Raw genomic sequence first — 22,920 nt, forward strand, 5'->3', positions numbered from 1 at the left:
CAGTCTTCCTTATCTGCATTGTGTGTTGTCTTTAAGAAGTCTGTTTTTAGATTTCCATTAACTTCATTTGCAACTACACAGGACAGGATGTGTAGAATTGCAGATAAATTCCAGAAACATAGGTCCTGTTCTCAGCTTTTACTGTTGAACTAGCTTTGTGACCTTCAGCAAATCATTCTATTTCTGTGTGCCTTCTCATTTGTAAAATAGATTTAGACAGATCATTTCTACATTTTGGCTCTTATGAGTTACACAAGTTAATCAAAATCAAATTTGTAAATATAAATACGTGTAATCCTTTTTTTTAAGAGAGGAGGGCAGGGGGAGAGAGAGAGCGAGCATCTTAAGCAGGCCCCATGCCTAGCATGGAACACAACGCAGGGCTCGATGTCAGGACCCTGAGATCATGACCTGAGCTGAAATCAAGAGTTGGATGCTTAACCAACTGTGCCACCCAGGCGCCTCCGTGTAATCCTTTTTTTAAAGTAAGGGTCGATGAGAAATTTCAGACTCCAATGAGAGAAAAATTACCCAAAGATTAGCCTTTTTCTTTTCTCAAATTGGTATAAAGTTTTGTTCATGCATTTATTTGTCATTACCATAGATAACTTTGACATGGCTGCCTTGGATTACAAAATAAAATTTATGAATTAACGTGTCTCATAGCTTGGGAAGTTGAAATTAGTTTGTGTACCCTAAATTATCCTTTGCAGAGATACAGGCACAAGGAGTCTGTTTCTTCACTGAACCCCACTCTACAATATATTGCTTAAATCCTATCGTTCAATAAATGTGCATTTCAGGGGTCAGCTGAGCATTTGTCTTCATGTTTACAGAGCATATTCACATGTAAGCATTAGCGGGCAATGTACAATATGCTGCATATTTGGTAGCAGTTAAGAGTTTACATCCCACATCCCGCTGCAGATGAGTTGAATTTTGCCGTGTTGTGTACACTGCTACCAAATCAAAGACGAGTTCAGTCTTTTGATTGTCCTGGTACTTTGTTTTCAGATCAGCTGATTAAGCTAGTGTTGTGGTGAGGTCCATCCAGCATGTGCTCAGAGTAGATTAAAGACAAGGCGAGAACTAGAATTTCTCTCAGAAACTAGCTTAAGCTTTCATGGGCAAATTGAACCCTTAGGGATTTACTATTTATAGATAGATGCCACTTTAATAATTTGACTACATAATTAGTAGTCCACTTCTGGAAGATGACTGTGTAAACATAGTATTTATAAGTGAGTAATTTCTGGTATTATATTTACATAACCGTCTGCTGTATTTATGTAGCCATTGTTGGCTGCTTCACTAGGTTTCTACAAATTACTCAGAATCCCAGGAGGTAAGATTTCTGAATTGTCTTATTTTCACTATGTGAAAGTCCAACCACAAAATTATTAATTTGTCCTTGATGTATATTTTTATATTTGCTGTGGGCTGGACCTAAAATTTTATCAGATGGTTGACTTGGTTCGTTATATTTTTACATTTCTAACATATATTTTTTCAAAAGTTTGGGGTTTGTTTTTAGAAATTTTACCCTGTTTGTCTTCAAAGAATTATTTGGTAGTTTTATATGTATATCTGGAAAATAGCTACTGGACTTTTCTGCAAAAGAGAGTAAGTTCCCTGTTAGGTAGTATCAGAATCTAGTGTGACTGTATATTTAGGAATGTAGTAATAATGAAATAGTTTGCTGACTGCCTTATTTTTGCCTACCTCATTTAAACTTTGAAGCGACATTCAGAGGTAAGTATAAATATGTTGATTGTACGGATGAGGAATGCTAGATCATCAAGCATCTTAACTGTATCTCTCTCCTCCCCTTTAGCCCAGCTAAAGGAATTGAGGTACAGAGATGAGGCAAATTGCAGTTGACCTTCAGCAGATGACTTGACTTCATCATGCCTCAGTCATCGTCTAGCCATCTATATTACCTATCTAGGCATCTCATCTAATCTTTTTTACAGATAACACAGATGCCTAGGTTCCAACCCTATCTTGGAAATCCTGATTTCTTAATTGTAATTTTTCAAAAAGTCCACAGATAATTCTTTTGTATATCCATGATCAAGACCATTACCTTAGTAGTAAACGGTGCTTTAGATTCAGACAGGCTTGAATTAGAGTCCTGATTCTTCTGAACTCATCAGTTGATTAGTTTTGGCCAAGTTCTTTAGTCTGAGATTCATCTATAAATTGAAGATATTATTACTCACTTTAGAGGGTTGTTGAGAATGAATGATTTAGAATTATTCTTAAACATTGTCTGCTATTAAGGTATCATCATTATGTTATTCCTTTGTCCAATCAAAACAGTCACTCTTGTCATAATAGTGTTTATCAGCTTGGTATCCGGTGATCTGATGAATACTACCATAAGGAATAAATGATGGCTAGTTTTCATTATTTACCTACATTAGTGGAATTGTAATAGGGACAGAGGAATAGGCAGGATATTGTTTTATCACACCAGTCAGCCAGACTTCTGTCTTGTGTATTAGTTTGGCCCTGGTAGGAAAAGAAGGGGGAAAAGGTTACTGGAACACTGTGACCTTCCTAAGGATTTATTCTTAACGCTTTCTCTCCCAGCTTCTTCTCAAAGCCTAGCATCACTAGCATCATCAATCCCTTAGTCTTCTAATTGCATCCTGATTTACGTAGGTGCTTTTACCTCCCTCCCTATTTTGCCTCCCTACTTTCCCTCCATTAAATTTAATTCTAGCCTCCTTTCAGATTGGTTTGAGTTCAGTTGTGACTTATTTGATGACTTGGACCCCATGTCTCTACATCTCTAGGCTATTATTCAAATAAAGGTCAACCTAAATTCTGACCAACTGTCCCCGTGTTGTGTGGGCCCATTTCAGACCAGAGTTTTTAGCTTTTGATTATTGGGAAAGGATTAGATTAGCTAATCCTTGCCCACATGGCTTGTCCACATGGCTGTTCCTAGACCCTCTAATCTCCTTTACTATTTATACCTAATGGTCATAGAGTATAATAATAATGATACATGTTATTACTGCTAAATTAATAGAACATCAGTAGATCACAATAGGCTGACTTTGTTATATATAACAAACTTTGTTGTATGTATATATAATTGCTTTGCAGCTTGACAGTTGAGGTTGTACTTGATAATTTAATAACTTAATGGTTTTGTCAGAGACTGAAAAACCTATGGAAAAGGTAGAAATTGAACTAGACTTTAGAAGATGGATACATATTTTTCTATAAGTAAGGAGGAAGGACAGGGGATTCCAGTTAAGGGGACTGACATGAACAAAGGCTTAAAGGAATGAGTGTGCAAATTTGGATCATTGTGAGTAGATCATTTTTTACTTTTTCAGAGGGTTCATGTAGTAAGAATAAAACTATAGGTAGTCAGAATAAAACTGGAAAATCCTAAATGTTCAACCAAGATGTTTGATTTCATAGGCTTTTGGTATGTTGTAAATTCATTTGGCTTTTTCTTGATTAGCATACACATACAATTTAGGTCTGAGATTCGCTAAGAGATACACATATTCATTGCACCCTGAAACACTTGGCCTGGTTCATGTAAGCTGATGCTCACTGCCAGTCTCCTTTCTACCTTAAGTGGTTGTGCCTGGTGGGGGAGTGTCAGGTCAGCTACTTTTATCCTGATGCTTCAGTTCTCTCTGTCTGTTACTCATTCTAAGCTGTGCCTGATCAGCCTCTCCCCCAGTTCTTTCTTGTTAATCTCTAGGTTCCAAGTTAGCAACACAATGAGTTTCTACTTATGAGTTTTGATTTCTTACTTAAAGCTTTCTTTATATCTTCCTTACTCTTAAAAAATTGTTGAATATGTATTTTGTATATAAGATAGTTATTAACTTTCCTGTTTCTCTTCCTTTGCAGACCTAGAATATCAAGACATAATGGGAGCATTTTTAGACAAGCCAAAGATGGAAAAACATAATGCCCAGGGGCAGGGTAATGGGTTGCGATATGGGCTAAGCAGCATGCAAGGTTGGCGAGTTGAAATGGAGGATGCACATACGGCTGTGATCGGTTTGCCAAGTGGACTTGAAACATGGTCGTTCTTTGCTGTGTATGATGGGCATGCTGGTTCTCAGGTTGCCAAATACTGCTGTGAGCATTTGTTAGATCACATCACCAATAACCAGGATTTTAAAGGGTCTGCAGGAGCACCTTCTGTGGAAAATGTAAAGAATGGAATCAGAACAGGTTTTCTGGAGATTGATGAACATATGAGAGTTATGTCAGAGAAGAAACATGGTGCAGATAGAAGTGGGTCAACAGCTGTGGGTGTCTTAATTTCTCCTCAACATACTTATTTCATTAACTGTGGAGACTCGAGAGGTTTACTTTGTAGAAACAGGAAAGTTCACTTCTTCACACAAGATCACAAACCAAGTAATCCGCTGGAAAAAGAACGAATTCAGAATGCAGGTGGTTCTGTAATGATTCAGCGTGTGAATGGCTCTCTGGCTGTATCGAGGGCCCTTGGGGACTTTGATTACAAGTGTGTCCATGGAAAAGGTCCTACAGAGCAGCTTGTCTCACCAGAGCCTGAAGTCCATGATATTGAAAGGTCTGAAGAAGATGATCAGTTCATTATCCTTGCGTGTGATGGTATTTGGGATGTTATGGGAAATGAAGAGCTCTGTGATTTTGTAAGATCCAGACTTGAAGTCACTGATGACCTTGAGAAAGTTTGCAATGAAGTAGTCGACACCTGTTTGTATAAGGTAGTTAGACTTTCTTTTAAAAGATAAAAATGGTTTTATGTCACTAACTATTACTCTAGTATTTAATCATTTTAGAAACTGTAGTTCTCAGAAATAAGTTCTTGGCGCAAAACTGTAGGATACTCTTTGCCAATTACAAAAATTTAGGAACATTTTTAAGAAATAAATTACCCAATTACCAAATATGCAAGAATTATAATCTAAATGGTCTTTTAGTAACCATGACTACCTCAGCTTTTTTAGTATTGTAGAAGATTACGAAAGGCAAAAAGACCGTAACAGAGCGCATGTCTTAAAGGCATGGGGGGGAGGGGTAAGCCTTTGTGTCTAATAAATGAAAAGCATTTTAGAATTTTAATATTTTATTTTTATCATGTGATATCTCCATACATTCATGAAAGTACTTTGAGGCTATAGTCTAATGAATCTGTAGCACCAGCAAAGAGAATTTAGTGATCACTTGGCATGATGTAATAAAAATAGCCTTGAACATGGAGTCAGAAGAACTTGGTATGAGACTGAGTATGACTTCAGGTAAGCTATTTAAGCTGTCTGGAAAATCAGTTTCTTTTACTGTAAAAAAGGTAAGAGATATTATCGCCCTGTCTCATGGAGTTGTTGGGATGATCGGAAGGGGTCGTATATGTAGATGAGTCAGCTCAGCCCCTTGATTTTACAGCTGAGGAGGCTTTGAAGCAAGAGGAAGCGGCCTGAAGAGGCAGGCCTTGAGGCAGGCATACCTCTGTGGCTTTCGTACTCTGCAGTCTCAGACCAGTTCTACCCCTCTCAGCTATTGAGTGGAGATAACAGTAGCTAACTCATAGGACTGCTGAGGGATTAAATTTTTTGTTTGTGATGTTCATTAACTAATTCTTTGATTTTTTTCTTTTTCTCTAACATGTTGATTTTATAAAACTCTTCTGAGACTGCATGTTTGATTTTCTTTTAACGTGCAGAAAGCCATCTTAATGTTCTTTGTAGTTTTATAAGCATACTGCCAGCTCTACTTAAAATCTTAATTAAAATCTGATCATACTCAGAAATCAGGTTTATGTAACATCCAGCACAAATCAAGTTTATGTAACATCCAGCACAAAGGTTTTAAAAAAAGCCTTAATAGTACACACTATTGATTTCTGAATTTGAGGAGAGCCGAACAGTGACACATGTGCTCTTTGTCCCTTTTAGTATACATAAAAGTAGTATCTATTTGTTGGTCTTATTCTTTAGCTCTTGAGAATTAAATAGTTGGCTAAATTAAAAGCTGTTTTCTTGGAGAGAATTGTCACATTCAGACACTAGTAATTTATGACTCAGCTAATACTTTATCTTATCTGCATTCTCCATTTTAAAAATTATTCAGTACCCTATCATTTTACACATTTTATACTGTTTTTCTCCCAAGATTCTTTTTAATATTAAATTCTTTGTATGGTTTGCTTAAACTAAAGGTATAAGGTCAGTTTTCCCATATTGAGGAATCAAATACTTAAAACATAAAAGTTAACTCCAGTTCCTAATAGGGAGGGGAATATGAGGAGGCTGACGTTGATTCAAGTATTTTAATCATAGCATCTTGTATAGCTAGGTGTCTTTAAAAATGAATATACTTCCTAAAAGTTAAGCCATCTTTTTAAATTATGAAAGTTAAAAAACTGGTTTATAAATTGTATATATTTAGTTTTACTGCTAATTCCATATTTCTGTTTATTATGAAGCAAATTAGCCCCCAAATTTATTATAATTTATTTTAAATATAAGTTTGTTGAGTATACATGTAACTATAGGTCAAATCCTCTATAATTTTCTGTTTTGTTGATTGACCGTGTGCATGTGTATTTGTGTTCGGTATCTTCATATTAAGTAAGCCACCAGTCAATGTTTGGAAATACTTTTGTTTTATAGCATTTAGAAACAGTGATTGTTGCAATGGAGGTTAACCTGTAGTGCTTCTCCTATCTTTTGGAGTGTTGGTTATACTGTATACCATACACACTGTATGTAAATGGGGGGGTGCCTCTCCACATATGTGGATTTTTTTCTCCTTAAAAACAATATATATATTTTTTACTAGAGCAAGTATAATTAAAATTGTCATGGCTGTAAAAGTTTTCAAGGCTTTAAAGTGCAAGAAGAAAGCATAATATTTCTCAAACTTTTTTTCTCAGGGAAGTCGAGACAACATGAGTGTGATATTGATCTGTTTTCCAAATGCACCCAAAGTATCACCAGAAGCAGTGAAGAAGGAGGCAGAATTGGACAAGTACCTGGAAAGCAGAGTAGAAGGTGGATCATTTAACAAAAATAAGTAGCTTTATTAAAGAAAAACCTCAACACAATCAAATTTTAACATTTTAGCTGTTAGATCTTTACATGCGTTTGACATCTAGTGTTTAGTGTACAGAAGTGGGAAAGGGCATTTCTGTAGTAACTGTTGAGATGTTTTTGATTGTCCTATTACAGTTATATTAGAAATAAGAACTAGTGTGACCCTGTACATTCTGTTCAGGATACTTTTGTTTAAAAAGGCTAAAAAGTGTTTGTATGCTTTAAAATTCTTGATGAATTCACTGGCGTGAGTAGTTTTATGCCAGGAAAGTCTGATTTGTGGTTTATTTAATTATAAATAGATTATTTATGATGGTGATAATCTGAATACCATCTTTCTGTGTAAAGCTATGTATATGAATTTAAGGTCCTTAGGATTTTTTTTTTAATAACTTGAAGATCACAGCCTGGTTATTAGCAACTTTCATGTGCCACAGCTTTTAAAAATTTATTTTAAACTGTTTTAAGGCTTCTTGCCTAAGCCATAAACTTCCTCACCAAGACAACATAGACCTGAATAGAAGATATACTAGGTCTCTACTTGGCAGAAATATAAATGCTGAATAAAAGCAAGAAACAAGTTGGGAATTTCAGGAATATATTTGTCATAATTCTGCAAATTACTTTGAGACAGTTAGATGTTTGTAACTCTCAAGTGTAATGCCTTTAAATATTTGAAAAAATACAAACGACCTTTTATGCAGCTACTGCTTTAAATGCTAAGTCTCCCCGGAGAATTCCATTTTGCTGCATATATGCAATAAGCGTGTAGATTATGCAGTTTCTTTTAAGCAGGAAAACTTGACATGCCTATGAGAGCGTTAAAATGCATTTTGGGCTCCTAATGTCATGAATTTGCACGTTAAAGATCTAATAGCATGTAAGCATTGACCTACACAGTATTATATCCTGCTGTGCCTGCATTATTAAAATTCATATGCACTTTAATTTTGTTTTCTCCCCTTTTACTGTTTGATATCAATTATAATCAGTCTATTAGAATCATGATTGGTTTTGATTTTCAGTACTATCTAGAGCTGCTATTTTGTTTTATTGCTCTCCCCCACTTGATAGTGATATATCTAGTATGTGTATGTACTGTTTAGTATTTCATTCATTGGACGTACTATTCATTGAGTTTGTTTTCTCACTATTACCCAAGGCTCTTGGAATTTTTATATTTTAAATGAATCATTTTGATATGTTATTTATATATAATTCAATAAAACTATTTAGAATGCTACCAAGTCATATCACATTGGTTCAGACTGCTGGCTAGTGGGAAAATGAAACAGTAAGAATATGTATTGGGATAAATTGGTATGTGACTTATTGGCACTTTAAAGTAACTTGGGTGTACATGTTTTCTTATTGATTTAAAGAATAAGTGATTTAGTTTTATTTACTATGAAGCAGTCATATTTTAGAAATGAATTACAACTTTTCTTGTTAGTGTGCACTCTTTTAAGTTTTTGGTGCAATTCTAACATAATTTTATGTTACAATATTAAGTTTTATATTGCTTTTTATCAAGGAAGAATTTCCATCTGAACAGAGTTTATATCAATACTCAATATTCTTGATATGTTGAAATATTACTTGTGTCATTCTATTTGAGATTATTATGTCACAAATCAAATTTCATATTCTTTATTGAGGTAGGTTTGATAAGACTGCAATTAGAAAATAAATACTACATTAATTAAAATTGCTACTATATTTTAAAACATAGAATGTAACTATTTACATTGCAGAAGTTGTTCTAAGTAAAAAATACTGCAGTCAGCTTCCAAAACAGGCACTGAATATTTTTTTCTTTGTTTTTTTCTTTGGTTAAATACGTGTCTTCAAAATTGCTGTGACCTACTAAGCCTCATTTTATTTGCTTTGAATACTTTTGGCTTCTCTGTCTACACTATAGAAAAGAAGAAAGGCTTTTCAGCTCTCCTATTACCTGTGCCCTTCTAAATACTTGACTCTCTAGGGTTGTGATAAAAAGACTCAGCTCATAATTTAAACTACATCACTTGAGGTTGTGGGTCTTCTAAGCCAATTTAAGACTGTACTTGTATATATATACTTTTTAAATCTTTTCTGTTGACTGCCCAAGCTTTAAAGTTGCTGATTTGGAGATAACTGATAGGATCCCTCAGACTTGGTGTGGAGGGGAGTAGGGAAGAGCAGAATGTGTTTATATGTGAGTATGGGAAACAGATCTTCTATACATATATTATTTAGTAAAAGCATTCAGTCTTTCTACAGTTCTAATTAATGTATAGCCCAAGAGCAATTAAAGGAATATTTCATAAAATTCATCTTGTTTTCCTTCTTAAAAGCAGAAGCAGCAATGCTAGTGTAGTATTAATGGTAAGACAGTTTAAATGTGTTGTCCCCTGTGGAATAGGAGATATTAACTGTTTTTAAAGCCTTACATTAATTTTTTTTTAAGAATTTGTCTTCCTGTAATTTTCTTCACAATTAAAATACCCTAATATATATTTTAATAAAGGAGATGTAAGATACATCAGATATAGATGAATCAAGGTAATGTTTTTTACACCTGAAACTATCATTGATTGAATTTATCATCAGTGTTCATTTCTATTGTATTTAGTTATCTATCCAGTAATTGTATTGGCTTAGCAGAGACTGTGTGTTAAGTGTATTACAGCTTTAGATTGTGAAATTGTGCAGCTTAGGTAAACATCAAAATCCTTTATTTTTGTACAGAAGATTTCCAGCATTAGAACCATGTAGAATGCTAGATGTTAAAGATTATACAATAAAGGAACTTGGCAAACCAAATCTGAGAGCCTTGCTTTTTGTTCAGATTTAAGACTGGTTTTAAAAAAAGGCAAAAAAATAATACGTGGTAAAATTTGGCCTTAATTCCAAAAGGACAATTTCATTTAAAGAAATATGGGTAGCAACATCTGTCTTTTAATATGTGGCTTTAATGAGGAATTGATATTTTGAGACTTGATTGAAGGATGGAAGATCTTTATATGTATTGTGATTTTCAAAGGTATTTACAAATTGAGAACTAAAATGACAGTTTTCTTGCCCTGATGATGACAAAGAGAATTTCTTAGTATAAACTTTAAAAACAGAAAATTGAGCAAAACTTGAACTTTTAAATTACAGATACCTTTGGTATGATCTTGCATTTAGAATAAATATGCTAAAACTCCAAGTGAAGACTTCTTGTACTTGATAGTTTGAGAATTCTTTAAGTTGGTTGTACATTATTGTTGGTGTTCTGTGGTCTGAATAACAGTACGCATCTACATGGCAACACTGCAGATCATATCACTATACCCATTTAGTAACTGAATGTTTTGAAATTAACAATTTTAAGTGCAGTTGTATGGTTTATCAGATTTTTTCTTTGTAAAAATTTATCATGAAATTTAGATTTTTTTCCATTCCATATGCCCTGTTCAAATAATCAACTGAGGAAATGGTACTGTATATCTATTTACTGCTTAAAGATACTTCAGACAAAAATTAAGCTGTGAGTGGTATTCAGTTATATAACCTAATCTGCACATAGTACTTAAGTATCACTTTGCAAATATAAACGTATGTAAAAGTGATTTGGGTTAGTTTATAATCAAAAAATTCCCTTATTTTTAAAGGGTTTTTTCCTTTCAAATTTTGAAATTGGTTATTAAAAAAAAAAAAGTAACTAGTTGGCACCTTAAGAATATTCTCATTTGTATACCCATATCCTTGATTATGTAATACATTGATTTTCACAAGAAATTTTTTCACATTTTTATCTTGTTTATTTTCATGCTTTGAAGTTAATCTGGAAAGTATTACATTTTTTTGTGTCGTTTTTATGCATCCCTTTGTCATAAATTTTCAAAGGTCAACTTGATTTTCTTTTCTAATACCAGCTTAGAAAATCTCAGATGTGGTAAATGCCATCTTTAAAAACCTAAGTTATCTTTGTTTCAGTTTTTTTTTTTAATTAAATTTGGACAACACTTACAAAAAAAGTACTTCTGATTCCCAGAAATCATAAAGAAGCAGGGGGAAGGAGTCCCTGACTTAGTCCATGTGATGCGCACATTAGCAAGTGAGAACATCCCCAGCCTCCCACCAGGGGGTGAATTGGCAAGCAAGTAAGTTACATTCTGCATACTCTTAAATTATCTCAGTACATAAAAATGTTAGGTGTTCATTGACCAGATGTATATTTACCTAATTTCTAAAGTGATGCCATTACCTGTGTGTTCAAAATGTTTAGCCTGTGATTCCGTGTTTTTCATTATTGATACATGATGCATGTTTAGAATAGGTGTCAGAATCTCATTATGTGTAACTAATTATACTGAAAGCTGTCTCGTGAAGGCTTGGGTTACATTGATTTCCTCATATAAGTAAATTAAGTGAAATAATTTTTTAAGCTAAATTATGTAGCACTACAGAATTCTAATTGTCATTTTTATTGCTACTGTTTTAATTTGATTTTGTCAATCCCTGGATGATTTAGCACCCCAGGGATGCACATCTTTCTCTTCTTCCATCTAGGCCATTTTTCTACATCTCTGATTTTCCCAGTGTTTTTGGTTGTTGATTCCTGGTTGGTTGGATTTTGTTATGAGGGAAGATAGGAGGATGTATTTCTTGCCTTTCTCTATGTGCATTTCAGTTCATAGAACTGGACTAACTTGTGTCAGATATTAAGCTTACATCTTTATAATAAAGTGGAGACTTTAAGAAATTTTTTTATTCAAACATTTTTACGTCCGATATTCATATAATGGACCTACAAAGATATATTGACAATTTCCTTGATTCTCTACTGTGTTCTGTAAATGTAGCCATGTTCTTTATAATCATTTCTCTGAGTAGTAATTGTTAAAATTCCTATTTGAAACTTGTATTTCTTGGAAACCTTTTCTTCCAGTATGACCTTCTGTGAAATGACTGTCTATGAAATTGCTTCAGATCAATTTTGGAAGGAGGGGAGGCTCTAACTTATAAATACCACTACAGATTTTTTAACAAAATGTTACTCAAAAAGTCCTAGACTTGGCAGGGAAATGTTATATTTGACATTTTAGCTTTAATAGAGTTTTTAAAGGGGGCATTACAAAAAGCAGAAATTTAAATGTAAAATTTATCTAAATTATTTTACCACAACAGATGTTGAAGTTACTTCTCCTTCAAAACTAACATTCAGCTCTTAAGCAGGATATATATTAGTATTATAGCTTAAAACTGTATCGTCATTGCTGAACCATAACCACATAAGCCAGTTCAAATGAAGCAGACCATATATAGACAGAATTTGTTTTTTATACCATGACTTTAGTCTTCTATTAATTGGGTTGGTGGAATGTTCCATCTTAGAGTAAATTCACCTCTAGTTTAACATTGGGACTCAAATACCTTAATAAGTGAGGATCACTTATTGACAGTATGAAATAGAATTAAAATAATTTCTAAGTATAAGATTATCTTGACATTTTAATGAGCACCTAACTATGAATTATTAAAGTTTTGTGCTCTAAAGAATTAACTTTCTGCATTTTTTTAAATTTAGGCGGAATGTAATTGAAGCCGTTTACAATAGACTGAATCCTTACAAAAATGATGACACTGTAAGTAACAATTTGGCTCCGTCGCTTTCCCTTCCCCTCCACTCTAAATGCATATCCTTCCTACCTGTTTTTGCAGAGCTGTTCACTGCACCCATTCTCTTACACACACCCCTGACTGATTGCTCTGAACTCTGGCTGCACCACAGTTCTAGTGATTGAGGACATAATCATGGTGAGTGGCCACCTGTCTTGAAAAAGAAGAAAGCCCCTTTGAATTATTCTTGGTTTTTTAAGCCTCTAGAAGCAATCAGCTTTAGAAGGTTTGCTTCCACTAAATGATTTTTTTTTTTTAAAGATTTTATTTATTTATTCAACAGAGATAGAGACAGCCAGCGAGAGAGGGAACACAAGCAGGGGGAGTGGGAGAGGAAGAAGCAGGCTCCCAGCGGAGGAGCCTGATGTGGGGCTCAATCCCATAACGCCGGGATCACGCCCTGAGCTGAAGGCAGACGCTTAACCACTCTGCCACCCAGGCGCCCCCCACTAAATGATTTTTTGAAGTTGGAAATAATACCTCTGCTCAGAATCTTGAATTATTCTGAGTTTTGTAAGCTGCAACAGAACTTCAGAATGCTCAGCTCCACTAAATAGTTTCTATGTTTGGAAACACCTTTGCCGAGAGCCCCAAAATGCATACTTCATTTAAATACTGAAGTAGAGAATTCTCCTTCTGTGAAAAAGACATTAGACTGTCCTATTCTCCACTTAAATTTCCTGTTAGAATTCTGTTGTAGCATGGTGTCTACAGGAAAGTGGTAACTTAAAATCATTCGGGCACAGCTCTGGGATCTATATTGCATTATGAAGCCTCTTCAAATCTCATATTACGTGAGGCCTCAGTCTCTTCTTATGTAATAAAAGTTTATAAAAGTAGTGTTCTGAAGATAAATTGAGTTTTAATTGAAGAACATAAAATTTTTTAGTAATTATACCGGTTTAGAAATACATTTGGTCAATCTCATGGTAAGATTGTATTTCACATATTTTATTCCAAAATAAAACAAAGGGTTAACAATTTTTTGAGCATATTGGATACTGATATTTCATATACACACATACACATAGACTTTAAAAAGCATGTAGAGTCGAAATGTCAGCTTCACAAAACCTTACCTTTCTGCATTATCCAGAAAGTAATGTACTTTGACACCTCTCAGCTTTAATGTAGTTCCTTGTTCTGCTCTGTTTCCTTTTATCAAGGACTCGACGTCAACTGATGACATGTGGTAAAACTGCTCATCTAGCCATGGAGTTTACCTTCACCCCCAGAGGACAGTGCAGCTCAACTTCCTTGAACCTTTTAAACATCCATCCTCAACTTCCCAGAGGAACATAGGACACGGGTGAGAGTGGATCACACCGGAGAACTCGGCAGTACAACAGCTAGCCCAGGACTGAGTTGTTTTTTTTCTTTTTTTGTAAATTTGAGACTTATGTAAACGTGATTTCAAACCATAATTCATGTTGTAAATCAGACTCCAGCAATTTTTGTTGTATGATTTTGTTTTTTGTAAAGTGTAATTGTCCTTGTACAAAATGCTCATATTTAATTATGAACTGCTTTAAATCACTATCAAAGTTACAAAAACTGTTTGGCTTGTGTGATGCAGCACATCCTTTCAAGTCAGGTTGTGTTTGGACTTGGGATCGGGACAGGGAGAGCAGCAGCCATGTCAGCTAGACGCTCAAATTGCACACGATTATGGAGAATAATTCCAAAATCTTACAAAGCCGAACATCAGGGAGTTAACCGAAAACGATCTTGGCAGTGGGGTTGGCACTGTTGATAAAGCTGGTCCCTCCATTTAACTGTCTTTTAGGTTGTTCTCGCCTTGTTGCCAGGAGTATTGCAGGTAATACAGTACATTCATAAGAATATCAATCTTGGGGCTAAAATGCCTTGATTCTTTGCACCTCTTTTACAAGTCCTTACTTTGAATTACTAATTGATAAGCAGCAGCTTCCTACATACAGTGGGAGACTGCCACGTTTTTGCTATCATAATCGGCTGGGCCTGCTGCTGTTCCTAGTAAGGTATTCTGAATTCCATTTTATCAATAAAGCTTGATTTAACAAACAAGAAATTTAATCATGTATGTGTAATTCCTCCTTTACCCTGCCCTTTTAAAGCACCATGCCATTGTAAATGAGAAGTTTCTCATGGGGAAAGATGTTAGTCTCTTTTAATTGGGAATTAGTGTTACTCAAGGCACAGATGGAACTGTTTCCCTTCCATTAGAAAGACTACAAGATTTAAATCTGTGTTGTTTCTTAATGTGTTTTTTAATGGATTTCTTTCTGGCTGCTTATTTTTCATTAAGATGTGGATCAGCTTGAATTTGCCTACTGTTTAATTAAAATAATTGCCAGAGCTTGACAATCTAACACTATAGTAGGGGTGTGTGTGTGCGTGTGTGTGCGTGTGCGCGCACGCGCGCGTTTGCCTGTGATTCTTAATTGGCCCGTGTCTTTAGATTCCAAGTAGTTAAGATGTATTTGTGATTTGAAATATAGCATGTTGCTAATATTTAGCTGTTGGCCTTTAAAAATAACTTTCAAAGCTTAACGAATTGTAGATATAAAAATAACCTAATTTAATTTAGGCTTAAATTCCTCTGATTAAGCATGTGAAAGTAAGTTTTTAAATCTGTCACGCAGAAAAGACTACTGTTTTGTGCCCTTCTGTATTTTTGTCTGTCTAGTTTGGATATTGTATTTATTGCTGTGTAATCATTCAGTAGGCAGATTCCCCACTAGAAAACTATTAACATGTAAGATTACAATACAACATTGATTACAAAATCGAAACTCTGTATAAAAGGTAGCATAATCAGTTTTGTTATATTTGTTTTTTCCCTTAGAAATATACATATTTGTATATATAGCCTTAAAACTAATGTAAAGTTAGGGGAGTAGTGGGCAAAGTAATGTGAAATGTCTCCGATCTAAGTAGTTACATACCAGCAAAACCTTTCCATTAATCCCTCTTACTTGTGAGGCGAGTCAATGTAATTTAATTGTATTTAATTTATAACTCAATCCAGCTTGAATGAAGAAAAACAAGTACTATTTATATTTAGAAATTCATAACAGTTGGAATTACAGAACCAATTCCAAACTTACAAATAAATGCTCAGTGTCTAACGATCTGTGGTAGAGTGCGAAGTGTGACGATGTTCTGTTAGGCTTTGCAAGCACCTCCGTGTGCAGTCCGCGGATAGCAGGGCTTCCCGCGTAGAGGGATTCCTAGACCGGCTAGTGCTGAAAACTCGATTCCTAGTAGAAGAAGCCAGCTCCTTAATATTTAAAATAGACTGAGTTTTTTAGTTCTAGAAATTTCTAAAACCTTGAATTAGAGTTTGAAATGCAAAATTGTAGGTCATGAGTAAAAATATGTGATGGAAAGCTATATTTCAAACCATAACAGCATATTTAGAGGTTTTTAATTTGAGAGTTTTTAAATAAAAAAGTTGTTTAGATATTCCTTGTTAAAATTATTAGTACTGAAGTGCAGCTTGGAAGTGAGAGAAAACTATTAAGTGTTCTCTGAGAAGACTAAATCTTTTCCACATGAGTCAGCATTGCCATACTATATGTAATTTTTCATTGTCAAAAAAGTATACATTATAATAGCAGACTGTGTGTTCTTGATTCCTGGGGGGTAATGGTGGTGGTGGGAACCAACCACACTTTTAAAAGGCACTTTTGCACCTCTGTTGTGCACTTCATTTTTGTACCACTTAAGTTCTTGCCCTCCCAACCCCCTTTCGTGGGCTAATTAGCAACTCAGGGCAATGCCTCAAAATTTTTTGATGTGTTATATGTTATTTTCTTTGGAGGGTGAAAGTTCCTGTATGATGATAATAACCATTCAAAATGTACTTTCATTTAAGTGTTTTAATAGGATGAACTCAATTTGCTGCTTTTAATAGGAAATTCATTTTGTGTAGCAGACTCTTGTTACCCTAACATTAAAAAATGTCACTGATCTCTTAGTGTTTTAGCAAAGTAAGCTCTGTTAATTTCCACTTTCTTAAGGAATATACTTTTACGGATAACAGAAGCAGTTCTCAATATTAGCATTAACTTTTAAAAATCCAAGTGCTATTTTTCTTATTTAGCTATAGAACTATTTCAAACATCTTTAATTATAATGCTTGCTTCTAGAGTACTATGCAATTAGTGTACTGCTCCAGCCACATATTTTTTTTACCACATTAAGAAATTTGGAGTAAAGACTAAATTATGTAATTCAAATAATCTGAATTATACCAACACCTCTAGTGACCATCTATTTGACCACATATTAATTCCACTAATAATACGGCTTTTCCACAAAATGTGTTGAGTGTTATTTGCAAAACACTGTTCTAGGTGCTAAGTACTTTGGAACTATAAAGAAATGAGTAGGTCCTTGCCCTCAAGGAGTTTACATTTGAGTACAATTTATAATCTAATGTATGTTAATATTGTAACTGAATCACTCATCCAAAAAAGTAGCTACAGCCCTTCTACTATCTGCCAGATAATTTTCCTGAACAGGGCAGTTCTCCCTGCCCTAAAAGAGCTCATTTGTACTTCCATTATTTACTTGAAAACTCTTCTGTTTATTTTCTTCTCCCCAAAGTTAAAAATCTCATTCAGAAGAAAATTTTGCTCAGCACAGTAATAAAATTAGACTGAGGAGACTCAACTCTATTCAGTATGCTTGACTACCTTTAACAAATGGCCTTTACTCTTCCTGCTGACATCAGCCAGTCTGAGAAATAGGTAATGGATTTCTTATAATTCTCCAACCCTGGAAATACTGGTGGAGTTTGAATTTAAGGCATTTAAAAGAAAAAAATATATATATAGCTAAATTTATCTTATTTAAGAAAAAAATCTGTTTTTTGAAAAACACACTGCCAGTGTTAATATCTAGTTTTAGCCAAATGATTACTATGTGTTTTAATTTTTAAAAATAATTTCACTGCCCATCTTTATTGGACAAGTTCATATAGGAATTCAATTTGTGATTTCTGAAAGAACTGACAAAGTTGGTTACAGGCTTTCTTTTTTGTTTTCATTTTGAATTTCATGGTGTATACTTTTAATTCATAAAGTTTGAATTAGAGGTATAAGCCTATAATGTTTTGTTATTTGTACAGTATTATGTTAGGATTTGGTAGTAGAAAATATGTAAATATTTCAGTACATAAATGTTTCTCTTTTGAGGTTTTTCTTTGAAGGAACCTTAAAGAGTTTCATACTTTTGCTTGCAGATTCTGCTGGTGAGATGACCATTTTGTAATTGAGCGATCTAGTCTTCTAATTAGTTTTTCTTTTAGTCATTAGGGCGACTTCTCTATAGTTTAAAACTTAAGAGGCCTAATTTTACTTTATTTCCTTGAATAATGTGCCATGAGTTTTGGATAGTATTTTTAAATTATACATACTTCAGAATATGCTTGAAATATTTAAGAATACATTTTCTAAATGTTGGGAGTAAAATACTGTATTGTTTTGTTGGTCAGAATAATAAGTCTCAAGTGTTAGTTATTACTGATAATCAGAATGCCATACAGAAATGATGAGAGGCATTTGGTTCCACTTTGTTATCAAATGAACATTTCTACTTCTGTTCACCTTCACATATTCTTTCCCTTTTACCTGCTTTATGTATTAACCTAGTGGCCTCTGCTCTCCGGTTTTCGCGATTATATTACCAGCAGGTAGGGGTGCACCAACTAGAAAAACTAGGATATATTGAAATTGTAGTTGACAACATATTAGATGGGGGGGAAATGTTGTTTGAATTGATACAACAAAGAAGTGACTTATTTTTTCCCTCATTCGTCCAGCATGAAATGTTGCTTGATTTCCTCTACTATCTTCTTGGTGATGGCTTTCTCTCTCGCTCTCTAAGCAGGCCAGTTCCTTTTTCTTGGGTGCATTATCTCACCAAGGCCAATTAACGCTATATAAAAGTGGGCCAAAAATAAGAAAACTTGGGAGATGGAGGGGTGGGGAGATGCCACTGAGGAAAACAGGATTACTCTTTAATTATTTTCTAAGGCCTTGGAAGGTCTTCCTTGAGCCTAGCTGTATATTATTAAGAACTGTTGCATCACATAAACCAGCAAGAACCAACCTTTGCTTCTTCAGATCATTGGATTTTTCCAGCAAGGGAGATAATGGTAAAAATCACTGCTGCTTCAATAAAAACTGAGAAAAATAAATGCAATGTATATTCACCACAAAACCCAATCCTTTTGTTCTTTTAATTGCTCCAAAACTCAGTTTTCTATTAGCTTTCCTATCGAATTAAATGTTTAGAAAAATTTAATGTTTTTCCTTTCTTTTATATAGTCCTCCTGATCCAGTAAAGGACATTGAGTAACGTGTGTTTGTATGGTACTATCTGAAGTAAGATTTGTGTAGGAGATTGCGTAGCTGCCAAACAAAATTGGAAATAATTGGGTGCAGTGAGTGCTACAAATTCATTTTAGCAGGTGGTTCTTAACTTTTTAGGGGTTCCCGGGTCCTTTGAAGTTTGTGAATCCTCGGGACTTCCTTACCCAGGAAAATTCATATAAGGTCCATAACTCCCCAAAGTTTACAATATTGCAGTGGTTCATCAGCCTCCTTCCTGCAAAACCCATAAAAATTTCAGGGGCATCAAAATAATTTGAGCCTATTTTAAGGAAGTGTTTCACTTTTTAGAAGATAGAAGAGGTGGACGGCAGCCTAAGCTAGACCCTGATATGAAAATACAGTATTTTGGGGAAAAGCGAGTCATTAAAAATGAATAAAATAGAGTATTTGGACTAGTTTTGGAGGATAACATCACTCTAAGTTTGCTACTTGAAACTCAACAGAAAAGAGGTGAAAAATGGAAATTGAAAGTTTGGAGTGTTTCTGACCTACCTGCATAGTGCAAATACAGTATATTCACAACACATTTAATTGTCAGATCTCACTCAGGTTTTGAGCTCCCTAGTGTTAGAGTTCATTAAACATTTAATTCACTTCAGATTCTAAGGAATTAGGTATTTACTTACTGATACAGAATGTTAAAATAGGATGTAACATACAGCCATTAATGTACAGAATTAATAGGATTTCTACTAAAATACAATGACCATGAAAAAATTTATTAGCTTGTTGCATTTGTTGCCAAAATTGGGTGTTCAGTTATAGCTCATTTAATTCCCATTTGTGGGAATTTTGAAACACAGAAACCATTGTCTTACTTGGAGTTAGCCGTTGATTAAGGCAACAGCATATCTGCAGGAAAATTCCTTGTTTGTAGTAATACGCCCCAGTAGTAGTTGGTTTCACTCTTGAAATGATTTATTTCACTTAATTTGTATAAATGTTATGAGTGGAGAGACCATGTACATGTTAAAGCATGTTGCAGCACATACATACATACATATATATATATATATTCATTTTTTAAATCTATAAATGTAAAACTAATAAAACTGCAGAAATATTTTTCCTAAACAGTGTATAACAAAATTCTCCACAGTTAACTCACCCGCTGTTTGCCATTTATGTGATCCAAACTTTTAAAGAAATTCCATAAATGTATATTTTGTATTATGTACCATTTTCCTGGTCCAAAGAAAACATGTGGATTCAGTTCTAACTTTAAGAATGTACTTTTTGTTTCTAAGTCTGTTGAAGAAATTGCATTCAGCCTGTGAATGATTGCAGATTGTATGTGAGATGAAAAGTAGAAGTAATTTCTAGTTTGCAAAGCTGGTGCCACTAAATAAACAGGCAACTGCATAATGTGCGTGTGTTTACGATTGTCTGATTTGCAGGCAGCATTTTTGTTCTGCCTAGAAACAGGGAAACTTTGAAGTTAGTTATTAGGATACCTTGAGAGAATTTTTGTTCAACTCAGTTTGGTTAATTGGCTAAAGATAGAACTGATAGTCATAATTTGAACTAGACTTGCCCCTTCTTGATTTTAGGAAGATTACTGAAAGCAAGTAAGTTTGAATTGATGGCTATTTTCATTAAAAAATTCCAGAAACAAGCCAGAAGTCATTCCTCTTTGACAAGAACATTCCCATTTGTCTTCTTACAGATGATAAAGATTTCTTACTCCCTTGGAGAATCGGGAATTGGGAGTGGTCTGGAACTTACCTCTTTGGTGTCCCTGGTGTAGTGCTCACTTCAAGTGGGCTGTGTGTATCTGAGTGTATGTGTGTTGATGCTTCTGCTAATTGTGATATTTTGTTTTATTACCTGTGTTCATGTCTGAAAGTGTGACTTATTTTATAGGCTTGCATAATTGAATTAGAGGGATTTTAAAGTACATTGAATTGGTGATGTAAGTGAAGTCCTATGAACTCCAAAAGCTTATTTTCGTTATAGAATGTGTAATGAAAACACATTAATAAATTAAAGGTAGCAAGTCTTAGAATAAGGTTGAGGCAGGTAGGAATTTATTTGGCTTACGTGTAACTAGTATCTGTTCACCTGTCAGTGTAATTTTGTATCCTGGAGTTCCGTTTTTGGTTTTTGTAATTATTCTTTTCAACATTGAAGGTAGGGTTTTTTAAAAGTAAAAATTGTTTATTTCAATTATTTTTTTCTCTTTAAAAGTGATTACTTACCAAACTAATATTGGGGAACCCTTTCCTTGTTATCACTTAATTGCTTAGACTGAAATTCCCATCAAATCAAATATTGATTCTAGTTGAAAAATCTGTTCTTAAATGAACTACCCCAGAAAAACTTAGTTTGCATGCTGTCCATAGGGTTCCATTTACCTGCCACAAAACCCTCCACTTACCAGAGATAAGGGAAGGATTCGTGCTCTGCTGCTGCCTGTTGTCTAAGTGAGATTCACAGTAATTTCTCCGATACCTTATATAAGGTGATCCAGAGTATCTAAAAAGCTTTTTATAAGATTGTGTTTCATGTTAATAGTTGTACCATTACCTAGATAGTAGATTAGCTAATCGTACTGCCTATGTGTCCTCCTCTGCTTATAGTTTAGGTCTGGGCTTGGGTCTCCCAAACCCAAGCACTTTCTCTATGGCTTTCCTTATAGGTACACAAGAGTTTTTCCAGCTGTTAATTAGAACCAGTGAAATTTCTAATTGAAATTTCTTTTTTTATTTTTTAAAGATTTTATTTTTAGAGGGAGTGAGTGAGAGCAAATGGGGGTGGGGGGAGAGCAGAGGGAGAGGGACAAGCAGACTCCACGCTGACCCGGGGCTCAATCCCACAATGCTGAGATCATGACCTGAGCCGAAATCAAGAGCCAGACAATTAACCACCTAAGCCAGCCACCCAGGCGCCCCTTTAATTGAAATTTCTAATTTTAAGTTATTAATTTGACCGTTTTTGATCTACAAAAAGCCAGCCACCCAGGTGCCCCTCTAATTGAAATTTCTAATTTCAAATTAGTAATTTGACCGTTTTTGATCTACAAAAATGGCAGTTTTATTTGGTTCAATTTCATAGTTTCTGAAGTTAGTTCTTGAATGATCAGATTGCAAGTCAGTACTTCTCCTGTTATTTCAATTTAATCATGTCTCCTTAGAATTGACCCTTAGAACTGGATGACAGGTTTAAAGAAAAAAAGTACATATATAAAATTTGCATACATGAAGTTTGATAAATATAGACAATACCAACTTTAAAATTCATACTTTGAAGTTAAGTTTTTATTTTAAATTACTTAATCTTCATCATTGCAGCTTTTCCTAAAGCCCCCTCTGGATACTCTAGATCAGCTTGCTTGGACATTGCTATGGGAAATGTTATTCCAGCAGTGGACCCAGAGGAAATAATATTGAGCTTCAATGCTAATGCTGGATTATAATATAGCATAAAAATAAGATGGGGAAATGATTTTAAGGTTTTCTTTCGAATGACACAAAAGTGAGGTGAGTGGAGAGTTCCTTTCAAACACTAAGGATACTGAGATTTATGGATCCAACTCAGTCTGACTGAGACATCACTGAAGTCTCCGAAAATTATTCTTTTAAGTGTTGTCTCTGTTATGGGTGGATGAGGGCTCCAACTAGGGGACAGTCAAAATCTGACTTAGATTATAGCCATGCTGTGTCCTTAAAGATCCTTTTTGTATTGTATTTTGCTATTTGTGTTTGTTTTGCTACCAACTGATTAAAATTGTTTAGTATTTAAAAAGCAAAGGGTTTGCTAGAAGAGGTTGTGACTGTTCTAGGTCAAATGGGTTATATATGTACCTCACATTAGCATACTGA

The 22,920-nt window shown here is 34.5% G+C and overlaps 1 protein-coding gene across 2 annotated transcripts in view; it reads left to right on the forward strand.

The window, feature by feature from the left end:
* The window catches only part of PPM1A (protein phosphatase, Mg2+/Mn2+ dependent 1A), a 42,049-nt gene extending 23,044 nt beyond the window's left edge, over window positions 1–19,005 (forward strand). The window contains exons 2-6 of one of the 2 annotated variants that reach the window (XM_011225515.3): window positions 3,886–4,739; window positions 6,908–7,025; window positions 11,089–11,197; window positions 12,625–12,682; window positions 13,883–19,005. In XM_011225515.3, the coding sequence (XP_011223817.1) occupies window positions 3,906–4,739; window positions 6,908–7,025; window positions 11,089–11,197; window positions 12,625–12,682; window positions 13,883–13,912 (1,149 nt within the window). In that variant the 5' untranslated portion in view covers window positions 3,886–3,905 and the 3' untranslated portion in view covers window positions 13,913–19,005. Of the gene's footprint in view, window positions 1–407; window positions 4,740–6,907; window positions 7,026–11,088; window positions 11,198–12,624; window positions 12,683–13,882 lie in introns of those variants that run through there. The other variant, XM_034643206.1, reaches the window with a different exon arrangement.
* Window positions 19,006–22,920: the final 3,915 nt, after the last annotated feature.

The sequence above is a fragment of the Ailuropoda melanoleuca genome, chromosome 14 (assembly GCF_002007445.2).
Source record: "Ailuropoda melanoleuca isolate Jingjing chromosome 14, ASM200744v2, whole genome shotgun sequence".
Taxonomy (NCBI): domain Eukaryota; kingdom Metazoa; phylum Chordata; class Mammalia; order Carnivora; family Ursidae; genus Ailuropoda; species Ailuropoda melanoleuca.